This window comes from Bemisia tabaci, chromosome 5 (genome assembly GCF_918797505.1).
Source record: "Bemisia tabaci chromosome 5, PGI_BMITA_v3".
Lineage (NCBI taxonomy): Eukaryota > Metazoa > Arthropoda > Insecta > Hemiptera > Aleyrodidae > Bemisia > Bemisia tabaci.
Window position 1 is genome coordinate 21,570,753 of NC_092797.1, and position 21,349 is coordinate 21,592,101.

Here is a 21,349-nt window from a genome sequence, read left to right on the forward strand (position 1 = left end):
GATTTTCATGGCTCAAGGGTATTTGGACTTATGCCTTTTTCGTGTGACGAATGTTATAATTAATTGCATATTTTGACGTGCGAGGGGAGCAGCAGACCAGAACCTTGGCATCTGTTATTAATCATGTCTTACATGACTTAACGATTCACGTCTTGTCGATTTTACGAAATCTAGGTCTTCAAAATACGACGAAAAGCACTGAAAAAGGAAGAAACCCTTCATTTCTTTCAAATAGATCCGTGGTTCATGCTCTTATTGACGAATCTATGGCTATGTCGAACAATACCACACTTATCTGAAAACTAAAAATTTTGCAGAACGAAGCGAAAACTTCGCCATTTTTGTAATTTTAAGGTTAGATTTGCAATTTTTGCACAACTAAATTCGTCGGCTTACGTATTTTATACTGTACAGTGCGGCATAGTCCCTATAACTAATTGTAAGTTTCAGGGTGGCAAAATTTCATGAAAAATAAAATCATGAAATTTCACGTGAGATATTTCATGAAATTTATGAAAGATATTGGAAAATACCGGTTCCTTTTCATGTTTCTCTAAGAGTGAAAATTGTGACTGTATTCTTCTATTTTTGTGTGTTTGAGTGCGGTTGCGCATATCTAGTCCCTGAAAAATATGAAGTATTTCACAGCCTCGTGAAATTTCATGAGGTATTTCACTGAAATTTCCGATACTTCATTTCTTTCCTACGTTTCATACCACCCTGCTCAGTTTTGCCTAATTTCCAGTTAGGCGTTATTGTTCGTTAGCCATTGTGGAATGCTTGTTAAAACCCATACATGCCCAAAACTATTTCTTTTTAAATTGATTTTTTATTTACTTATTGTTTTTGACGTTATATAGACAGGGTAAACACGTGTTTAGGCACAACAAAAATAAAACAGGCTTGCCTACATCCCAGACATGGATTTTCCTGTGTTGAACACATAAAATTCCCTAATTTACACTAACACTCAAAGTTAAAAACTGCGATGGGTCGTTAACGACCCAATGGGCATATATGGGTTTTAAAGAGAGATTACTTGAAAATTAATTCAATACAAGTTTTTGCGTGCGGAAAAATAGTTCTTGACGATAGTTATAATTCAATAGGGTTGTTCAAAATGAACTGGCTGAAGTTGAGAAGTTATTGAGGTTCGACAATGAGGCGTCGGGCAGGGGCGCGAGTCCTTGCCCGTCGGCTCCTCTGCAGTGGCGTGGTGTGAATTGCGATATATCGATTGTTATGCCATTTAAACGTATGGTAAAGAATCGATTATTAAGGTGTTCGCTGCGAACACCTGTTTATCGATCTTTTCCATAGGTTTAAATGGCATAACAATCGATATGTCGTAACTCACGCCACGCCACTGCTCCTCTGCAACAAGTCTCCCCTCCTTTCAAGTTCAACATAATTCACATCTTATTTTTAGCCTCGTTTTTACTAGCAGCTCCTGCGGAACATAACTCAGCCCGCCTACCGCGGACATATGAGTTTACTGGTAATATTAAGACGCCAGCGAGGAGTTACAAAGATATCCAGGCGTTAAAAACAGAAGCATCCGCTTCTTCTAGAAAATATTACCGTGGACTTTGTTGCAGTGGCGCGGCGTGCTTTTCGATAAATCGTTTAATCTCTCTTTTAAGCCTTTGGAAAAGGATCGATAAACAGGGTGTTTCTGCAACGAACGCCCTAATAATCGATTCTTTACTACAGCTTCAAATGGGAAAATATCGCCAATCGATCATTCACGCCTATCGCCACTGCTTTGTAGGGTATTGTGTACGAGGGAGGAGAGGAGAGAGATGAAAGCTCTGGTGAATCTTTCATAGAAATTCTCCTTGAGTGAAACTCATAACGTGATGAAAGCAAAGGATTCCTGGCAATTACTTTTGTTCTTTCTTTATTTTTTAACAGGTATTTACATGATTTTTGATCGTTTAATGATTGGTGCAACTTTAGGAGACGACTTTCAGAGAAAAACGAAGGGGGAAAGGAGATGGCAAAAAGAAATATGCAAACTGAAAAAATAAGTATCACAACCCCAACAATACTTCTGGCTAATTTTGGCGCTAGATATAAGAGTAGTTGCACTGGCCAGATGTATGGTTGATGCAACTAAACTTTCGGCAGACCCAAACGTACCACTTACTGGTGCAACCATTCTTATATCTGGCACCAAAATCAGCAAGAAGTATAGTTGGGATAGTGATACTTTTTTTCCGTGCATGTATTCATGTCCATTCGCACGAGACAATACAACCATCAAAATCATCCCGGAATGTATTCGAACCGAAAACGTTTCCGAGCTCTTCGCAAATCGTCGATAAACTCAAAGGCGTAAACAGAGATGACGCCCATGGGCTTGATTTTCTGAGGGTTTGGTCAGATTTTATCCCATGATCGAGTGTCGAGTCGAATCCGTGACTGTTGGTTTGGGTTGAACAGAATATTATTATTCAGCTACAGCCCACGATTTTGGCCCTCAAAAGTGCGCGATTAAGATCCTGTTCCCAGGATCGATGAACTCAAACGCCGTTTCCGATTTTTTGACACCAAATTCCACATTATCGCACGTCTACTTAAGGTGAATGGGGGCCGTTAAACATGAAACAATCGATGAAGACAGGAAAGTAAAAACAAGTGCGACCCACGAGGCACTAAACCTAACAACTTATACCGAAGATATTGCCAAATTGAGACATGAAAAGCATAATTATTTTCATTGCAGATTTTATTAATCTAAACAGTGATTTTCTCCGAAATAAAAAAATTGCATTTTCGAAACGCTCAGAGATTGTGAATGTTTGGGCAGGCATTTACAAACTTCAAAAATTTTGGGTTACAATCATAGGCTAGGATAATACTTATTTAAATTTTACGAGGGATGTCTTTTTGATTCATTAGGATTCTTTCGAAACTTCTGGAGCATTTTTGGAAAAATTTCGGATTTTTGTCAAATTTCCAAGGAGGATGACATATTGCCATAATTTCTTCACCTTCAAATTTCCTGATTTTTCCTTGAAGCCAACATTTCCTAATTTCCTGGCCTGTAAACAAAATTCCTACTGTTTCTTTTTATAAATAAGCTGACTTTTCTTAAACTTCGGACAACGTTTCCTTGCTTGGAAATCACAATATAGAAAAAGGCATTCAGTAGCTGGTATAAGATGACAAACCTTAAAAACGACGAGAAAGGGTAATTAATTGGAATATCAGTGATATGTTTTAATGATTAGTGGATATGTCAGAATTTCCCTGACTTTTCCCTTGAATTCTCTGACTTTCCCAGATTTTCCCGGTTTCCTAGACCGCCGGCAACGATAAATTCCGATTATTTTACTAGACTGCTTTAGTTACTATTGGTTAACTGAATTAGAGCTGGAAACCGTTCATCCTGCTTAAATCAACCAGGCTCGGTGTTACCCAGGGTGGTGTAACTAAACATTCAATTACCATGTCTCTGATCTCTGGCGTGAAAAGCAAGTTTTTATAACGAAAAAAGCGGCAATGGTGTTCATGAGTCACGCGACCGACCAGGAAGCGGCAAGTGGATCGTTTCAAGACGCGGAGCATTTCGGCGGGGCGTGGGAGGGCACCGCGTTGCGCGCCGGTTCGACCGAGGAACCGAAAAAAAAAGCGACCTTGAAAAGTGTTCGACTTAAGTTTGTTTACGTGGAATTCCGCGTGAGGTTTCGCGAGGGCGGAAGATGCAGACCACTAAGCGCCACCTCCAGGTCGACGGTTCGTCATTCGCCGCTGCTTAAACTTGGGATGGTTTGATTAATCGATTGCGTGTTTATGTTCTCTCGCGCGAGAAAAAAAAAGAGAATAAATGAAAAATTGAGTCCTCTGAATTAATCATCCTAGATACATGTCAGTTCAACACGAGATCATCGATGTTTGGAGTTTAACATCACGCGATGCTGAGCGACGCTTAAATCGTGCAATTCTCACACTAAATTTTATTACCTACTACACGGAAAAAACCTAATGATTTTTACTAGCTTCCGGTTCGATAGCTTGGAACTATATTCTTAAGAAAATGTGTCTGTATTTTTATCTTTTTATCCTGCACATACGTAGTACTAACGATACTGCGTTTGTTAGTTCCATGATGAATTTCGTTGAATCAAGTTGTGTATCGTCGAAAAACTTTCAGAAAATTGAAGCTAATGCCGCCTATAATATGGGTAGTTTCTCCTTAGATTATAGCAAAATGCATAAAATGACTGCTTTTTATGAACAATTTATAAATACGAATAGCAATTAACAGTGACCAAAAAAAGATGAGGGCGTTCAAATTTAAATGAACGTTGAAGTTCTTGAACAGAAAATAAGAAAAACGCCGTCTTAGTAACATGGCGATGCACAAAATTGCATTCACCCAAGTCCTGAGTTGCAAATTTTCATGAAAAATAACATCTTGAAGTTCCATGCGAAATTTCCTTTCATGAAAGCTTTTGAAAAATGTTTTACGAAATTCTTCTTCTTCTTCTCTAGCTCTACAGCTCACAATCAGTGGGAGCTTTGGCCTCCATAACAATCCCTCGCCGCTGCACCCTTTCCTGGTATCTTGGCCTGTATATGCTTTTCGAAATTAAATGCAAAAAATTATGCTTCATGGTGTTTCGTGGCGTGAGTTCCACTCAGTGTTGCAAGAGAATTTCTGCGGAGTTGCCAGATAATGGAATTTCCTGACATTTCCCCGATTTCTCCATCACATTTTGATAAAATTCCCTGACAATTGAGGATATGCCAGATGCTTAAAAAGACTTGATTTGAAATAATTTTCAGGCAAAAGTTGTCATTCAAAACGTCAAACCCATTCTAGAAAGGAAATTGAGGTGACTTGACAATTTTTCCCAGACATTTTCGTCATTTTCCCAGACTCTTAAAATTCCCTGACATTACCCGGTGTTCCCTGACTTTCCATGCCCAATCGCACAGCCCCTGAAGATATTTTCCACAGCTTCATGAAATTTCATGAAATAATTCACGGAAATTTTCAATTTCAATTCGATCTTCCATATTTTTCTCTCACTCGTGCAACCCTGGTCCTCGTGGTCCGGTGCCTTTGAATAAAGGCTGGGCCCGCCCATATGACGATGTGACATCTTTAATGCGGGCCGGGGCGGAATGGCGACTGACAGCCGCGGACGGGGGACAGGGTGGAGATGAAGATGGAAGATAGTACGGTTGAGTGAGTGATCAGCTTGGAATGCGAGCCAATGCGTAGGACGTTCCGTTGGGCCGGACGGGCCGGGCGCGTAGCCGTAGCGGGCGGGCGCCGTAGACGGGACTCGCCTGGGCGCATGCGCATCGCCCTCGTCGCACAGTGGATCGAGTCGATCAGAGAAGTCGCACATAAAATTGTTCCCAAAAAATTCAAAATTTGGCGTCTATTTTGTCACAATTTTAAGTTTAAGGGGTGCACCTAGAGGAAAACTTCACGAGGAAACCACGCTTTTAGAACCTCAAAGTTTTGTATAAACGGAGTTAAAGGCTTTTAAAGTTTTCAAGTTTTGTCCGACTTTCCCTATTGACTCGATCCACCGTGCGACGGGCAACCCGCAGCATCGGACAGGGAGCTCGGGACCCGTGGCGTGGATACAGGCCGCTGCAGTGCGCTCCCAGGTGTGTCAATCAGAGAAGTCGGACATAATTTTTTGTACCAAATAATTCAAAATTTGAAGTCTATTTCGTCACAATATAAAGTTTAAGGGTTGCCTATATGAGAAAACTTAACAAAGAAACTACGCTTTTAGAGCCTCAAAGTTTTGTGTAAACGAAGTTGAAGGCTTTTAAAGTTTTCAACTTTTGTCCGACTTCCCCTAATGACTCGATCCACCGTGCGACGGGCAACCCGCACCATCGGATAGGAAGCCCAGGACCCGCGGATGCAGGCCGCTGCAGTGCGCTCCCAGGTGCGTCAATCAGAGAAGTCGGACATACATTTTTTTCCAAAAAATTCAAAATTTGGTGTAAATTTCGTCAGAATTTTAAGTTTAAGGGTTGCCGACAGGAGAAAAATTTACAAGGAAACCGCGCTTTTATAACTTCAAAGTTTTGTATAAACGGAGTTAAAGGCTTTTAAAGTTTCCAAATTTAGTCCGACTTCCCCTATTGACTCGATCTACCGTGCGACGGGCAACCCGCACCATCGAACAGGGAGTCCGGGACCCGCGGATGCAGGCCGCTGCAGCGCGCCCGGTGCATCGGCCAGAGAATGCGCATCCACGAGGCCTCCAACTTGCGAGTAGCCGAGCGCACAGGAAAGAGGGAGGTGGTCACCGGTTTGACATTCGCGCCCGGTGACGTAATCCGAGATGAAGGAATGCTATCCGAGTCAGGAAGGAAATCATTAATATCGTTGGACCCACCGAGTTCTATGCATTTAGATATCGGACCCTGCTCCCGCGCCAAGGCCAAAAGCCTCCCTTGCAGACTGTCTTCGTTATGTGAGCTACGTCTGAATAACGGAAAGTTTTCTGAGAGAATGAGATTTCATCGTTAGGAGGACTAATCCTAGGCCATACGGATCACATTTTGGCAATAAGGAACCACTATCTCTGGCTCTTCGGTAAAATCACCTTCCTGCAGAGGGAAACCGATGGCATGTATGTTATTTCTAAAACAGTGGTTCCTAATTGCAAAATGTGGTCCATATTACGGGCCACCAGTCCAATCCAGTTCGCGCTGGTGCTGCTTCACTGGCTCACAAACGCAGTGTAACACATCCCGATGGTGATGACACGCCCACACCCTCATGATTCTTTTCCATGCGTTTAAACTGGATTACATACATGTGGAGCGTATGGATACGTCGAAATGCTTAGGGCCCAAAGCGGCAGTCAATCGTCTGACATGAGAAACACAAGAAAAATGCCGCTGCTAAACTTCAGATTTCAGATCAAACCAAGATGACAAAACATGTGCATAAATGAGCGTCCTCCCGCAAAAATGAGCAAAATGCCAAAAGTAAGTCATATGAAAAAAAATGAAATATTTCACAGCCTCGTGAAACGTCATGAAATATTGCACTGAAATCTCCGATCATTTAGTGCCTTTTCCGAAGAAAATACACCGTTGCATTCTCCCATGACGTCGGACTCAGATCTGAGACTGGGACCTCGTCTTTTTCATACGTTTCATGCCACCCTGGGTGAGAGATCCTGTAACTTCGGACGAAAATTGTAGATTGAATTTTGAGGTGAAGATGGGCGCGGGTGAAGGGAGCGCTTAAACGTTTTGTAGGACAGGACACGCACGCGCAGACGCACGCACTGGCGACTCGGCGCGGTGCATTGCGGCGTGCATGCTGATCGCGCCCGCGCGCTGTCTCGGAGCCGTGCGCCTGCCTGGTGCCCAGTGCCCATATGCATACTTGGATGCGGCCATGGCCGTTCGCTGGCCTCTTCTCGTTGCCAAGTCAAACAAAAAAAACCCCACCGATATTTCAGATTTTTCCATTAACCTTGTTTTAATTTAAACTGGTTCTTCGCTTTCCTGGAACGGATGTCAATACGGATTAATTAAAAGTTCATCCGACGCCCATTCTCTTTCGGGGAAGCTTCCTATGATAGATCAATCGGATCGCATTTATCAAAGAGGAACCAGCGCAATTACAGTGCTGTTAAAATTTGCTCCTTCATATTGATCTGAAAAGTCTCCCAGAATGGAGAATGGTCCCAAATGGTTTTGGCTTCCTGCCAAAAAATTGGTAATTTTAAAGTAGAATAATTGTGTGAATTTTAATACTGCACGTGTGTTGGGTAATTTAAAATGAAAGGGAGAAGTTGCACGATTTTGAAAACACTGTAATCGCGCTAATTCCTTTTTGCTATAAATGCGATCGTTGATGCGATCCAATTCTAATAACTATACCAGCTGCAGAACACATCCAATCGTACTTCGATGGTTTCTATAGAAACAGGAAACAGAGGTAGTTTCATGCACCCAAACCCGTGAACGAAAAAGCAGCGGTGACAAATCCTTGGTTTTTAGTTATCTGAGTTAGAAACTAATTGTAAACTACAGAGACAGAGCGAATCAACTGAACCAAAACAAAGTATCATGAACCAAAGTTTGTACACCATTCTATAAAATAAACAGCAATATTCTGCACGGTTGCAATTAATAGCAAAGAAAGAAGACTCTCCTAGCTGATATCGTGACCAGCAACAGGAATGAAAACTTTATTTCGCGGCTCCAACTTGGGTTTGGTTAGGTTACGCAACTAAACGATCTTGGAGACAATGCGTGGAGTATCACGGGAAATGAAGGCGCTTCAGGTCGGAAAACGTGACTAATAGAGGTTCCTCACATTCCGCGAAGCGCTGATTATGCGTTTTTAGCTTTCTTAATTTGATCGAAAGGAAAACATTTTTGTGGATTTTTTGTTGTTTGATTGCTTATTTTGCAGCTATTTGGAGGTAAATTTTTACCTCCATGGTATTAACTCCTTGAGTTTTTACAAATATATGAATTGTTCCTCCCTTTTACGCAAAACTTCAGCGATGGTTAAATGAACTTCAATGGAGTCTCCTGGAAGCTCTAGTGATTGTACACATGTAGTAAAATTGAGTCAGCAGGATAAAATGTTTGTTAAGAAAAAGAGAATCCTCCAGCAGATGGGCCAGTTTGTTTTTGATGTGAATGACGAGGGAAGATGGCGTATTGAGATACCCTTACAAGCTTAGATTGCAGAACGCTCCGTTACTAGTTTAGTATACGCTTTGAATCTTTGACTGTACAGGTGAACTTCAAGTTTAGTTCAAGGGGCTCGCTACCTTAGGGACATGGAAACCCGCTCCTAGCTTTGATATTTTTCCGATGGAGATGTACGATGCACCCACCGTATCCCGTGTAAGCTTTCAGTGGGGAAACATAAATTACGAAGCTTAAGTTCCGACTCAGTCTACCGATCCATTAGTTTCACAAGCACCAGGCACGGTTCTAAGTGTTCAATTTCGACGTTTGTTAGCGACATAACGCCGCACTGGTGCGCTGGTGGCCGGAAATGCTACACCCTGCTTCGTAAAATATGCGGGTGTTTTATTTAACCCACTGTGAAAAACGCTACCGTTGTACAGCTAGTGCTGCAGATACGCGTAATTGGTGATTGGGATAGGCTCATTTAAGTGGGCGCGAGGGTGCCACGCTTGCCCCACAATGAGAGAGAAACGCTAAATCCCTTTTGAAATATTGGCAATACATTATTCCACATTTCTATGCCAGGATTTGTCCGTTTACGTTAAAACTAAAATGACTTGGAGCTACTCTGAAACTCCATAAAAAATATGCCTTGGGATTTGGTCAATAAGTTAGTTTTATAGAAGCTTCTAGAGAGAAAATCCGTGAAAACTGTAAAGTATCGATATTTATTCCGCAATCAAACAGGCATATCTTGACGAATGAAAATCTTTAACAAAAATATGTTTACGTAAATGTTTCCGTAAAGAAATGTTTCCGATACTAACATTTTACCCCGACTATTTTCCGTGCGGTTTGAAAGAAAAGTAGAAAGATTGTTCAGTTTCCAGAATTTTGTTCCTTCAATGACATGATGCATGCCATTTCCAGACTTATTCAGTTTTTCCGAGGAACAAAAGTAGCTCCCATTATCCCAATCCAACTATGCCGCGCTAAGGAAAACACGAATTTCCCGGTAATTTTTTGAATATTTTCCTTCCAATTTTTCAGATAATTCTGTTCGCTATGTCACCTAAAGTCCCTGGAAATTTCAAGGTAAAATATTCATACCTTTCCTAATAAATATACATTTTATCGGAGGAAATTTGGCAACTCTCTGATGTTCATACGGCGTTCTTCCTTAGCACGGCAGAACTGACGATCAGAATATTTTCCCAACCGACGCGGTGATGATTTTCGTTACCTGCTTCAAATAGCTAAATCATGGAAATTCAAAGAATACATTCCCCGTGAATGGTTTTCATCAGACCGCGTCCCTAAGAGAGAAACCGCAGATTATTATTAATTTTTAATCACTCGGTGAGGGGGTTCAATGACAACATTTAGCAATCAAACGAAAAGAGCACTCCAAGTTCACCCTTTCACTTTTACTCACTCTTTCCATGGCGACGGGTTTTCTGCTGTTTCGTAAACGCAATAATTGCGCACCGAAGGAAGCCACCGACGGCAACGGGCAGTACGAGTCTTCGTGAGTTTCTTTCCACATTCTTGCGTTACGTTCATTGCGGTGTCGGAGGTGGAGATTAGGGTTGTGGTTAGGGAACGTCCAACGCACAACAGTTGGGAAGACTTATACGGATTCGGGCCCAATGTGACACGGAAATAAGAATGAAAGAGTCCTGGCGTGGGAAGAGAGGGGGCGCAATGCGATTGGCAAATCCCACCTACAAGTATTCATCACGAACTTTAAACGGTTTTGAAACTTGCAATTTTCATATGAAAGTTCAGATGTGGTTTTAAATATATAGACCGGTTGGTGCGAAGTAGTGAATTCAGTTTTATGACTTCCGATCAAATTAGTCGAATGGTGGGTGGTTGGTCGTGTCTGATTGTCTAACTTATAGTTAGACAATCAGCTTATAGCTTTTTACACCGATTTGCGGAATGCGGAGTGAGGTACTTCTCTGCACTGCGAGAGAGGTTAGACGGTTTCGACCCAGCTACCCCAAATTCGTGTTGTGCACCGACTTATTGGTTTTGTACAACAAACATATTGGAGCTGTGCTTCAATTTTTTGCAGTTTTTTCTTTCTTTTTTTTTCTGCTGGTTCAATGGCTTCGTGTCAAGCACCTTCAGCCAACTTTAGACAATGTTTAGTGTCCGTAGACATCGTAGGATCTCCATGCTCCAGACTTTTCCAATTTTCAGGGATTAGGGCCGAAGAGAATCTGTTTCAGCAGATCTACTCGTCAATTCCGTGAAAATTAGACGCCACCACCGGGATTCTAACCCGGGACCTATTGACCTAGAGTCAGACGAGCTGACCATTAGGCCAACCTGGCCGGCCTTGTTGAAGTTGTGGTCCAACAAATTGGAGCAGGGGTGCAGAATCGTTCGAGCTTCCACGTTTTCACCCGCCCATCTGTCGGCTTTCCACATTTTCCACTAAGTGAAAAAAAGAGGACCTCTCCCCTCCTCTTTCCTTGGATTTTTGATTTTGGACCCTTAAAAATGCTCGCTCCTTCCACATTTGTAAGGGCCTTTCCGCATTTTCACACCCACGTGCGGGCGCGAGATCGAGCATTTTCTGCACTCCTGAATTGGAGCCCCTCAGGTTGAAATACAACTCCACTAAGTTTGCTGTACAAAACCAATAAGTTGGATTTTGGTATACGACACCAATCTATGTTAGCTGAGTAGAAAAACCACTTTTTTCAGTGTAAGAATTAGAACTTTTGAGGCTGGGATCTTGAATTCTTTTTCGCTTTAAAGAACTTTCCAGAGGCGGATCCAGCAATTTGGCAACACCAGATTTTCTCCATTCAAACCCATTCGAAATAATCGATTCTTGTCACAGCACCTGGCCCCTCCAAGAATCGATACATTTCCATGGGCTTGAATGGAGAAAATACAATGTTGCCAATTTGCTGGATCCGCCAATGGAACTTTCTGGAAAGCCTGGAAACGCTCTGAATCCCTTTCTGGAAACTCAGTTGAAATCGCATCGCACTGAGGAAAAAAGAAGCACATTTAATCTAGAGTCCAGACTCTTAAAAACATCGACGAGAAAAAATACTCTTGATTCAATCGGATTTTTGCTTAAATCAAGAACCAAGCCTCTTAATTTGAGCGGATTTCACTTTGATTTAAGCTTAAATCTGATTGAATCGAGAGTCCTTTTTCTTGTCAACGTTTTCAAGAGTCTGGACTCAAGATCCAATGTGTTTTTTTTTCCAGTGCGGGTGGAAAGTCTAAACCGTCAAACGACTCTCGGCAGACGCACCCCCCCCCCCCCCCCTCGAACGGGACCCCTTTGAAGCGCCTTAAAGCAATTTCCCTTCAATAAAAGCTGTGCGACTCGCGACCGCACTTTCGCCTTCTTTCCGCGCTTCGCCTCGTCTCGAAGGAAGGTATAAACCGCGAACGAAAGCGAATCGCGGCGCTCACTGTCATCTTTCAAAGTCGACAGCCCTCGAAGGGAGGGGGGGGGGGCGGAAAAAGAAAATCTCTATTTCCTCTATGAAGAGCCCCGGCGTGGCCGCGGTCGTCTGCCCCTGAAGTGCCCGTCGCTCCCGGGAGGGAGGAACAACAAAGCGCCGCCCCCTCCCGTCTACCGTCCCACCCCCTCGTTTAATTCCGGGTTCCGAGTTCATTCTCTCGACTCAATCCGCCGTGGTGGGGAAGAACGCCGTATCAACATTCCAGAGTTGCCAAATTTACTTGATAAAACATATATTTTTGACAACATAATATAATTCAAGGTGTCTGGTTTTTTTCAATTCTGGGAAATCCTGTTTTTTCCTGATTCCTGACTGCTAAGTCCTGATTTGATAATTTTTCCAAATCATGATTTTTTGCGGAGAAAAATTAAAATTACTGCATAAGCGTATGCAGGTGTATACAAGGTGTCTAGTTTTTTTTTCCATTTTGGGAAATCCTGATGAAATCCTGTTTTCCCCTGATTTCTGACTGCTAAATCCTGATTTAATAATTTTTCCAAATCATGATTTTTTGCGGAGAAAAATTAAAATTACTACATAAGCGTATGCGAAAGCATAAAAAAATCCGATCGGATGGCCGATTTTTCTCAAATCCTGATCTCACGACCGATTTTTCCTCAAATCCTGATGAAATCGGGATTAAATCCTGATTGATCTCAATCCTGATTAAATTGGGAAAATCAGGATAATCCTGATGCTAGACACCCTGTTCATACATACTTGTCCTTGAAATTTTCAGATATTTTCGATTAAATTGCGTACAAAATCATTTGAAATTTTTGGGGGAAAATATTCCCACTTTACCCGGTAAATTCGGTTTTTATAAAAGAAACTTGGCAACGTCTGAAGGCTCATGCGGCGTTCTTCCTTAGCACGGCAGCAGTGCAGACCACTCGGCTGGCTTTTCAAGGCTCCCTTTCCGCGTCTTCACATAATCCCTTCCGATCAAACAGTGATAGGAGCCGCCGCTGCCCGATCGCTCGGAATAACTGTACTCTGGATGATGTCGCTGACCTTCCGCAATGAATGTGGTTGATAATTTGGCAACCGCGCGGTGGCTGTGTCTACACGTCTCCGATTTCGGACGTGATTTTTCACCCTCGGCTCGTCACTCCCGCCCTGTCCCTGTCGGGCTGGGCCCATCTGCCTCCTGTGCGTCGCCAAGCCGCGGGGCTGTTTTAAGGGTAATTGGACTCATTTTGCGATTCGGAACTACAATTTCTGGCTCATCCTTAAAAACACTTATGTGCATGGGGAAACTAATGGTGTATACGTTGTTCCTAAACTGAGCCAACAATTATAGTCCCTAATATAGTCCAATCAAGAGAATTGAATCCATCAGTTCGAAAACGACTCAACTCGGGGTTTTTACCGTTTTCTTTTTTAGTGTAGAAACACCCCTTTTCTGGCTGTTGGGCAGTTTTTATCGTCTCCGGATAAAATTCATTTTTCCAAGATGGGTCGTTTTCGAACTGAGCGATTCAATTATTGTTAAGGCGGTTATGTAGCACTTTCGAGAACTAATCGACAGACGATCGGTAAATAATGACTGAATTATGAAGGATTTTTTTCCAAACTCCTTTTGGTCAACTATCTGGAGATAATTCAACAAATTTTTTTCATCATCGAAAGGTAAATATCTACTTGGTAGCATTCACATCGAAGTGCTAAAAGACAAAATACTTCATCGGTTGGAAATAAACTGCATTTGGTCTGTGATATCGTAAGAAAAGTGCGAGCAGTACATACCTGATCACAGATGATGTCCCATTTCTTTTCATTGTCGTACTGTTTCAAAAGTTTGGCCTTGTCCGGAGGTAAATCCATGGAGGCCTGGAAAACAGAAAAAAACAAATTAAGATGAGAGGGCAAACTTAACAATTTGAGGGTAAGCTAGTTGTAAAATCATCATAACCCATTGCAGGGGCATTGCGTGAGTGTTATGACAGCCATGCATCGTATCCAGATATACAATGCAGGACAACGAGAATCACCTTTGAAACGATGCAGTAAGCTATTATAGGGTAAAAGTTGTATTTGCATTCGATTGTGAGCGTTTTTCACACACAATTGGACTACATTTTGCAATTAGGAACTATAAAGTCCGGCCCGGTTTAAAAACAACGTATGTGCCATATTAGTTTCCCAATGCAAATTAGTGCTTTTTCAGATGAGCCAGAATTTATTGGTCCAAATTGCAAAATGTAGTCCAATTAGATTGAAAAAGGAGGCGGATACCGCTCTCCTTCAGAACGCATTTCACTCCAATCGTAAGTGACGTCCTCGCCTTTAACTATTTGCTTCACCCTTACCCTTAGCGTCATATGCTACCGTGCTAAGAGAGAACGGCGTAAGAGCCTTTAGACGTTGCCAAATTTCCTTTGATAAAACGTGACTTTTCAGGAGAATCTGTGAACACTTTTTCTCCAATTTTTCGAGGAATTTTATTCACAATTAGATATAAATTGTCTAAAAGTTTCAAGAGAAAATATTCATGACTCTCTTCAGAATTTAACATTTTACCAGAGGAAATTTGACAACTCTCGAATGATCATACGGCGTTTTTCCTTAGCACGGCAGCAGGCACAAATGACTCAGTAGTCATAATACGCTCTGAATTTTTCACAGACATCGTATTTTTTTGGGGTCATTAAACAGCTTTTACAAAAATATCCTCGCTGTTTAGTGAGTATTCAACTACTAACGCTGAGACGAAACGCCGAATTAAAAACTGCAAACCAATGTCCGTTGCATGTAATTTCGTGTCGAATTCGACGAAAACGACCCTGCAACACGGAGCTCCTGCTGACACCATTACTGGTAGGTTACAGGAGTTCTATAATGGGCACTAAATGAGTGCAATAAATACACTCCGTCTTGCAATCACAGTGGAAGAGATAAACGCCTGAAAATATCAATATCGGTACCGTTCGAGAAAGAAATCATGTTGTCGGCTTGCTTTTAAAATAAGCTGCATAAGGATGAACATCAGTAGCATAGCGTGCTTTGCGATATATCGATTGATCTGCCGTTTAAACCTATGAAAAAGGATCGATAAACAGGGCGTTCGCTAATCGATTCTTTACGACAGCTTCTAATGGGGAAAGATCGATAATCGATATCGATGCCTCGCCACTGATGAACGTTGCATGGTTTCCGCTACCCACCGGAAACCGCCAAGATCAAAAGCTGAACTTGCAACAGGGCATGAGTAAATATTGAGTATCACTGGTGAGTGCGAATGATATGGACCCGCGGAGAGAGTAAGGGTTATCAATGCTAAGGCCGTGAAAAAGCTGCCTAGTAGTACCGGCCCATTACAATCCAATGTTCAATAGGAGGGGGGAGGTACAAGTTGAATAACTTGGGCGATAGAAATACTTTCCGAGTATCAAAACATTGGCTTACGATTAGCCTTCTCGGCTTCTAGCTCATAACCTCTTTACACCCCGTGCGAGATTTTAGCACACGACCTACTCGCATGGTTACTCTGAAAAAAGAATGTAACGGCACTACACAGTGTACACACATTAATATGGTTCAGGGTTTACCCTAGAAATTTACGCCCTTTCGTCGAGATGATATTACAGTCCAGCAAGTCAGTCAAAGAAAAAAAAAGAGTGTAAAGGCCCATACGGGGTTCTTCCTTAGCACGGCAGGATAATACTTATTTTCCGGATCCCTTCCTTTCACTGACCTTCGAGCTAAACTTCCGCTCAAAAGTTTTTCCCCTTCAATTACGCTGACTTCTGCTAAACACCGCAGGCGAAATTTTCTGACTATTCGAAGTCGCGTAAATTCCCTGACTTTCCAGGTTCTCCAGACCACCGATGCGCTGTTGATGGGTCGGTTGCGCTAGTCACTTAATCGTATTTTGATGATTGATTCTTGCAGAAAAGCTAAAAATAATAAGATCCGTCCAAACAGCAACTTTCTACGTTCAATAATAACCGAGATATCGCGCTTTGAAAAACTCGGTTTTTGACGTCATCCATCGCGGTAGTGGCACCCTTGGTTTCTCCCACCTTCGATTCATCAACCAGTAATATACACATATGCACTGGTTGCTCGACTTAAGACACGGATAAAACCGTGACCAACCGTGGTGGATGACGTCAAATCCTGAGTTTTTCAAAAGGCGATATCTTGTTGAACATTGAACGAAGAAAGTTGGTGTTTGGATGGATCTTATTATTTTTAGCTGATCCACAAGAATAAAGCATCAAAACACGATTCTGTGACCAGGGCAACTGACCCATTCCATAATTGAGACAAAACCATGGTGTCTAGTTTTCTTGGCAAAGCTCATTCCCTGATTTTTCCCTGATTTTCAATAGCTTCACCCGGATGAGAAACCGAAGTTTCCTCCCACTTTCCCGGGGTTTTCTTGGGGAAAGGAAAATAATTTTCCAGGGTTGCAAATATGAATATATAGATTTTAATTAATCTTACAGCCATTTCTTTGGCGCACATTCAAAACTTTGATTCAAAAAATGTTCCTGATGTTGATATTATCTGGTCAATGAAAGCTTCTATATTGTTCCCGGTTTCTGGAGCAAATTCCCTGATTTTCCCGGTTCCTGTAACAAATTCCTTGATTTTCCCCTAATTTTCCCGGTAAATTTTCATTCCCAGGTGAATACCGGTTTTTCCCGGGTTTTAAAGAACTAGACACCGTGGACAAAACTCTTAAATGAGGGATTCGAGACGCTTTTGAAATCAATTTGAGAAAGCATTGAAAGGAAGGCGAGTCGGGAGTCGGGATCCCGGAGGATGGCGCTTTGCTCCCGTTGAATGCCCTCGAGCGACATTTGAGTAACCTATACGGATTTGACATGAAAATGTTAATGCTCGTGTACGTCTCGGTCTCGGCTACCCTCATGCTCAAACACCTTGCTCTTCGTGCAAATGCGAGCTCCTCATTTGTGGTAGCTCCTAGCGTCTCCGTGACATTTAACAGCGAAACAAGTTGCTCATTCCGCCCCTCGGTATTACGACCACGATGTCGCCGCATCGACCACACACCACAGTTATCTGAAATCGTCCGTGGAGATAGTCCAGAATATCAACTTTGCTTGATTTATTATTACTTGGACGCGATCTTAGGGGGAGCGAAATTCCCACTGAAACTTACTGTCAACTTTAGGCCTTGTCTCCACGGAACGTTTTCATGGGATTTGTCCCAAGTTCGAATCGCGGGAATGAAACTTCTGGGATTTTTCCCAGTTACCGTCTCTCCACGGGACGAGGCTCATACGGTCCTGCGACTAGTTTGCAGGGGAAGATAAATTAGATAAAGTCGAGTATTTAACCCGGATTAAAATAATTATTGCACTCAAATGACAGTTAGACACATTATTTTAACTAAACAAACATAAACAATGGAGTATTCAACAAAATATCGCACAATTCGTTTACACTTCTTCTTCCTCTCTATGTGGGTCCCAGGAGTAAAAGGACCATGCATACTTGGTACTGGGAAAAATATTGATTAACTCAATATTTTTCCCAACTTCGTAAGTGGGATTTTTCCCTGCGACAATCTCGTGAAAAGGCCCATGGAGACAAGGCCTTACAGCATAAGTGATCTGTTTTATCATGATTTGAGGGGCTTGGAGAATAGGGCGCATGCGTGCAGAGTTTGCTATTTCGAGAAATAAGTGTTTAAAGTTTCGAAATTACACGGATCCTTGTGGGGGCAAAATTTACACTTAAACTTACAGTCAACTTTACAGCAGACGGGATCTGTTTTATCATGATTTGAGGGGCTTGAAGGACAAGGCGCATGAGTGCAGAGTTTCCTATTTCGAAAAATGCGTGTTTGAAGTTTCGAAACCACGCACGGATTCTTACGGTGGAAGGGAAGCTCAAACTCACTTTTTAATGCTTTGAAGTTGGATTTTAGTTGTGAAATTATCACAAAATATGCATTAAGACTAGTTTTACTTGAAATCATCAATATCTCAATTTTTTTTTAAAAACTGCACTTATGCGTCTTGTCCTTCAAGCCTCTCATTCCAGCTTCATAACATCGTGTAGCTTGCAGTAAACAGACTTTTTCATTCATCAATATAGCTTTTCCCCCTTGTTTTTACATGGGGCTTGAGGATTTTACGAGGAGTAGCTATGCGATTTTGAACGTTTTCAAATGGTACACACGAGTCGCCTGGCTTGAAAATTCTTGGGGTGCTGATAAGTTTTCGGGGCCCCTCCTCTCGGCCCCCCTATTTAAACTACGGTCTTCCTTTATGTAGGGTTTTCAAGTTTTGGGAACCGCTAAAGGAGTCCTGACAGGGCCCCCTGAGCAACTCGTCAGAATTTCTGGGGTGCTAAAGGATCTTAGCACCCCTAGCCAGACCGCTCCTGCCACGTAGTACATAGGCTAACTGCTCTACACTCAAAAAACAAGTATGGGAAGAGTGACTTTTACCGGCCGAGTAATGGATCATGGAGCCATAAAATATAGTTCATGGAGCCATGCTTATAGGTCCACGACCAATAAGGTATGACTCAAAAAGCCATACTAAAGACGGTAAGTCACTTTGGTTAGAAATTATGGATCTCCGAGCCATTTTTTAAGGGTCTCAGAGTCATACCTTTTTTTGAGTGTAGAGAAGCAAGAGGCGACAAAAATCAAGATATACCCTTATTTTGAGGCGCTGAAGTCTAATTTCCAGACGAATTTGTCGTGAGGCGGCATTATCATAGGCGTAGGCGGTGAGATTAAAACGTTGAAGGGGTCCCCTAAAGACAGCGCTGAGTGCGCTGACGAGCTTCTGTCATGCCGCTGCGTTAGCGTATACCAGCGATAACTCTCGAGTCGCTTTATTAATCATCCAATTAGGATCCGGCACGGTTCCTCATGAGAAGCCCCTGGTATCCGGCAACGTAAACTCTTCAGCATCCATCTTGTGCGGGTTATCTATGTGCTATGTCCATGGAGCGAAGCGAGGCAGCGGGATCGAATGAGGACGACCGAAGTATCAAGGAAGAGATGAGGACATGAGGAGAGAGAGAAAGAAGTGAAGCTACTAATCTACCGTGCTAAGGAAAAACGCCGTATGAACATTCGAGAGTTGCCAAATTGCCCCAGATAAAAAATGTATTTTTGAGAACGATTATGCGCATTTTTACTTAAAATTTTCAAACATTTTACACAAAATAGAGATGTTGCATGTGTTGCAGGGTTGCCGTGTTTTCAGTTTTGGAGTCCCCAAATGAAGTGGCAGCCCTGTCAATGTATTTGCTCCCTATCTTTGCATGGAAAGTTTGTTTTGATGTAGAGGTGGACTCTCAGGGTAGGGCGGGATATCCCCTCCATTTTGGCCTCACTTCGAGAGCTTTGTTTGAGCTTGGGAGATGATTTCAGAGAAAACCAGTGGCACCATCGTGTTTCTCGCGAACTTTTACATAAGAAACAACAGTCAGATCGCAAATCCCTCACACATGCAACATCTCCATTGTGAACAAAATCGTCTGAAAAATGAAAGAAAAAAATTCACGATTTTCCGGGTAAATTAAGGTTTTATTGAAGGAAATGTGGCAACGTCTGACGGTTCATACGGCGTTCTTCCTTAGCACGGCAGTAATCCTTGCAACGCTTTTTTAAGTAGCAGCGCTCGACGGTCGGCTTCCGAGACGAGTGAAGTGACGCCACGTCCGTTCAGCTGTCTCAATAGGAATCGTTCCTCCTTAAAAAGTGGCTCACAAAGGTAGGTCATTACTTCTGACCTATTCAATGGCGTTCGACATCATCCTTGATTAAGATTTAGGTGCTCTCGCTAACCGAGGAGAGCTTGGTGTCTCGCTGTCTCCGTGCTGCATGCGAGGAGAATCTCGCTCATTAGAACTCAGACAATGGTCGAGGTGCATTCCCGATGCGACTTGGCTAAAATGTTATTTTTCCATTTAAATCCATTACAAATAATCGATTCACGGTGAGGCGGCCTCCTTTGATGTATATCGATTGTTTGACATGCGTTCAAATCAGGGACAGAACCCCGTTGCCACTTCGCAATCGCCACTGGATTCTGTCGACTCCCTTTTATTCCGGAAGAAATTGTTTTGGAATTAATTCGTTTTGGATTTTTCTGCTCTAAAAATAAACGCGCAGGAGATTGAATACTTTCCAGGCTTTATTGGAAACCACGCGTGGTTTAGAGGAAAAAATTCCGGACCTTCTTGTGAAATTTCCGAATATTTCAGTACTTCCGGACCGCTCTTAATAAATCAGCACTATTTCCGGAATTTCTAGAAATTCCGGACAGACATCTGGATGAATACATCGATGGCCCATGTATGACACCGTGTCTCCGTTTGCGACGTTGCAGACTCCTTGCCATAATTATTTTTTCTTTAGAAAACTAGCAGACAGAATTTCTTGACAACTTTTCTCATCTTACTTCTCTGTCAGCAGAATGATCTGTACAGATTCCAAGCTATAAAGCTGGCCTGTCTCTCAGTGAAAAATGAAATATGAGCGGAAATTTTGAAATGCCGCAATTGAGGTATGTGCTTTCGCTCTTGGGCCATCGATATACTCAACCAACCTGAGAAATCTATTTAAAACCTATAAAATAAATCATTAAAGAGATGAAGAGTGTGCGAGGGAATCTTCATTCCGTGCAGTGGCGTGCTTCGCGATATATCGATTGATACGCCATTCAAACCTACGAAAAAAGATCGATTATCAGGGTGTCCGCAGCGAACTCCTTAGTAATCGATTCTTTACCATAGCTTCAAATGGCGAGATATCGATAATCGATCATTCACGCCACGCCACTGATTCCGTGAGGTGGTAACGACGGAGATTTCGAGGGAGCCCCGAAGTCGACGCACCGGCGGCAGACCAAGGAGCGGATTGATAAATTCCCTCTTTCTATTTATTTATTCGGAATGGATGGTTTATGAAATAAATCTAAAAATGACAGCGAATTAATGGAAGGCAGTATCCTGTTAGATAAGCTATCGATTTATACGGCCGCCTCGGAGCCCGTGCCTATTTGTTCGGCGGGACTTGGGAGCCAGCTCCCATCCTAAAACCTGGCTATTCGGCTCGTACCTGACGCTTTATTTTTCGATGCTCCTGGGACCCTAACCGGACCCCCCCCCCCCCCACCCCCGCAACCCTTGCCCGCTCCCGATCGGAGTCGACTCGGGTGCCCTTTGCCATCGACTATCCATCACCGATTTCAACC

The 21,349-nt window shown here is 42.6% G+C and overlaps 1 protein-coding gene across 1 annotated transcript in view; it reads right to left on the reverse strand.

Moving 5' to 3' along the window:
• Positions 1–21,349, reverse strand: part of Frl (formin-like protein) — a 119,962-nt gene that overhangs the window by 67,785 nt on the left and 30,828 nt on the right. Inside the window, exon 2 of the mRNA XM_019050870.2 lies at positions 13,902–13,985. Coding sequence (XP_018906415.1) covers positions 13,902–13,985 — 84 coding nt within the window. The remainder of the gene's footprint in view (positions 1–13,901; positions 13,986–21,349) is intronic.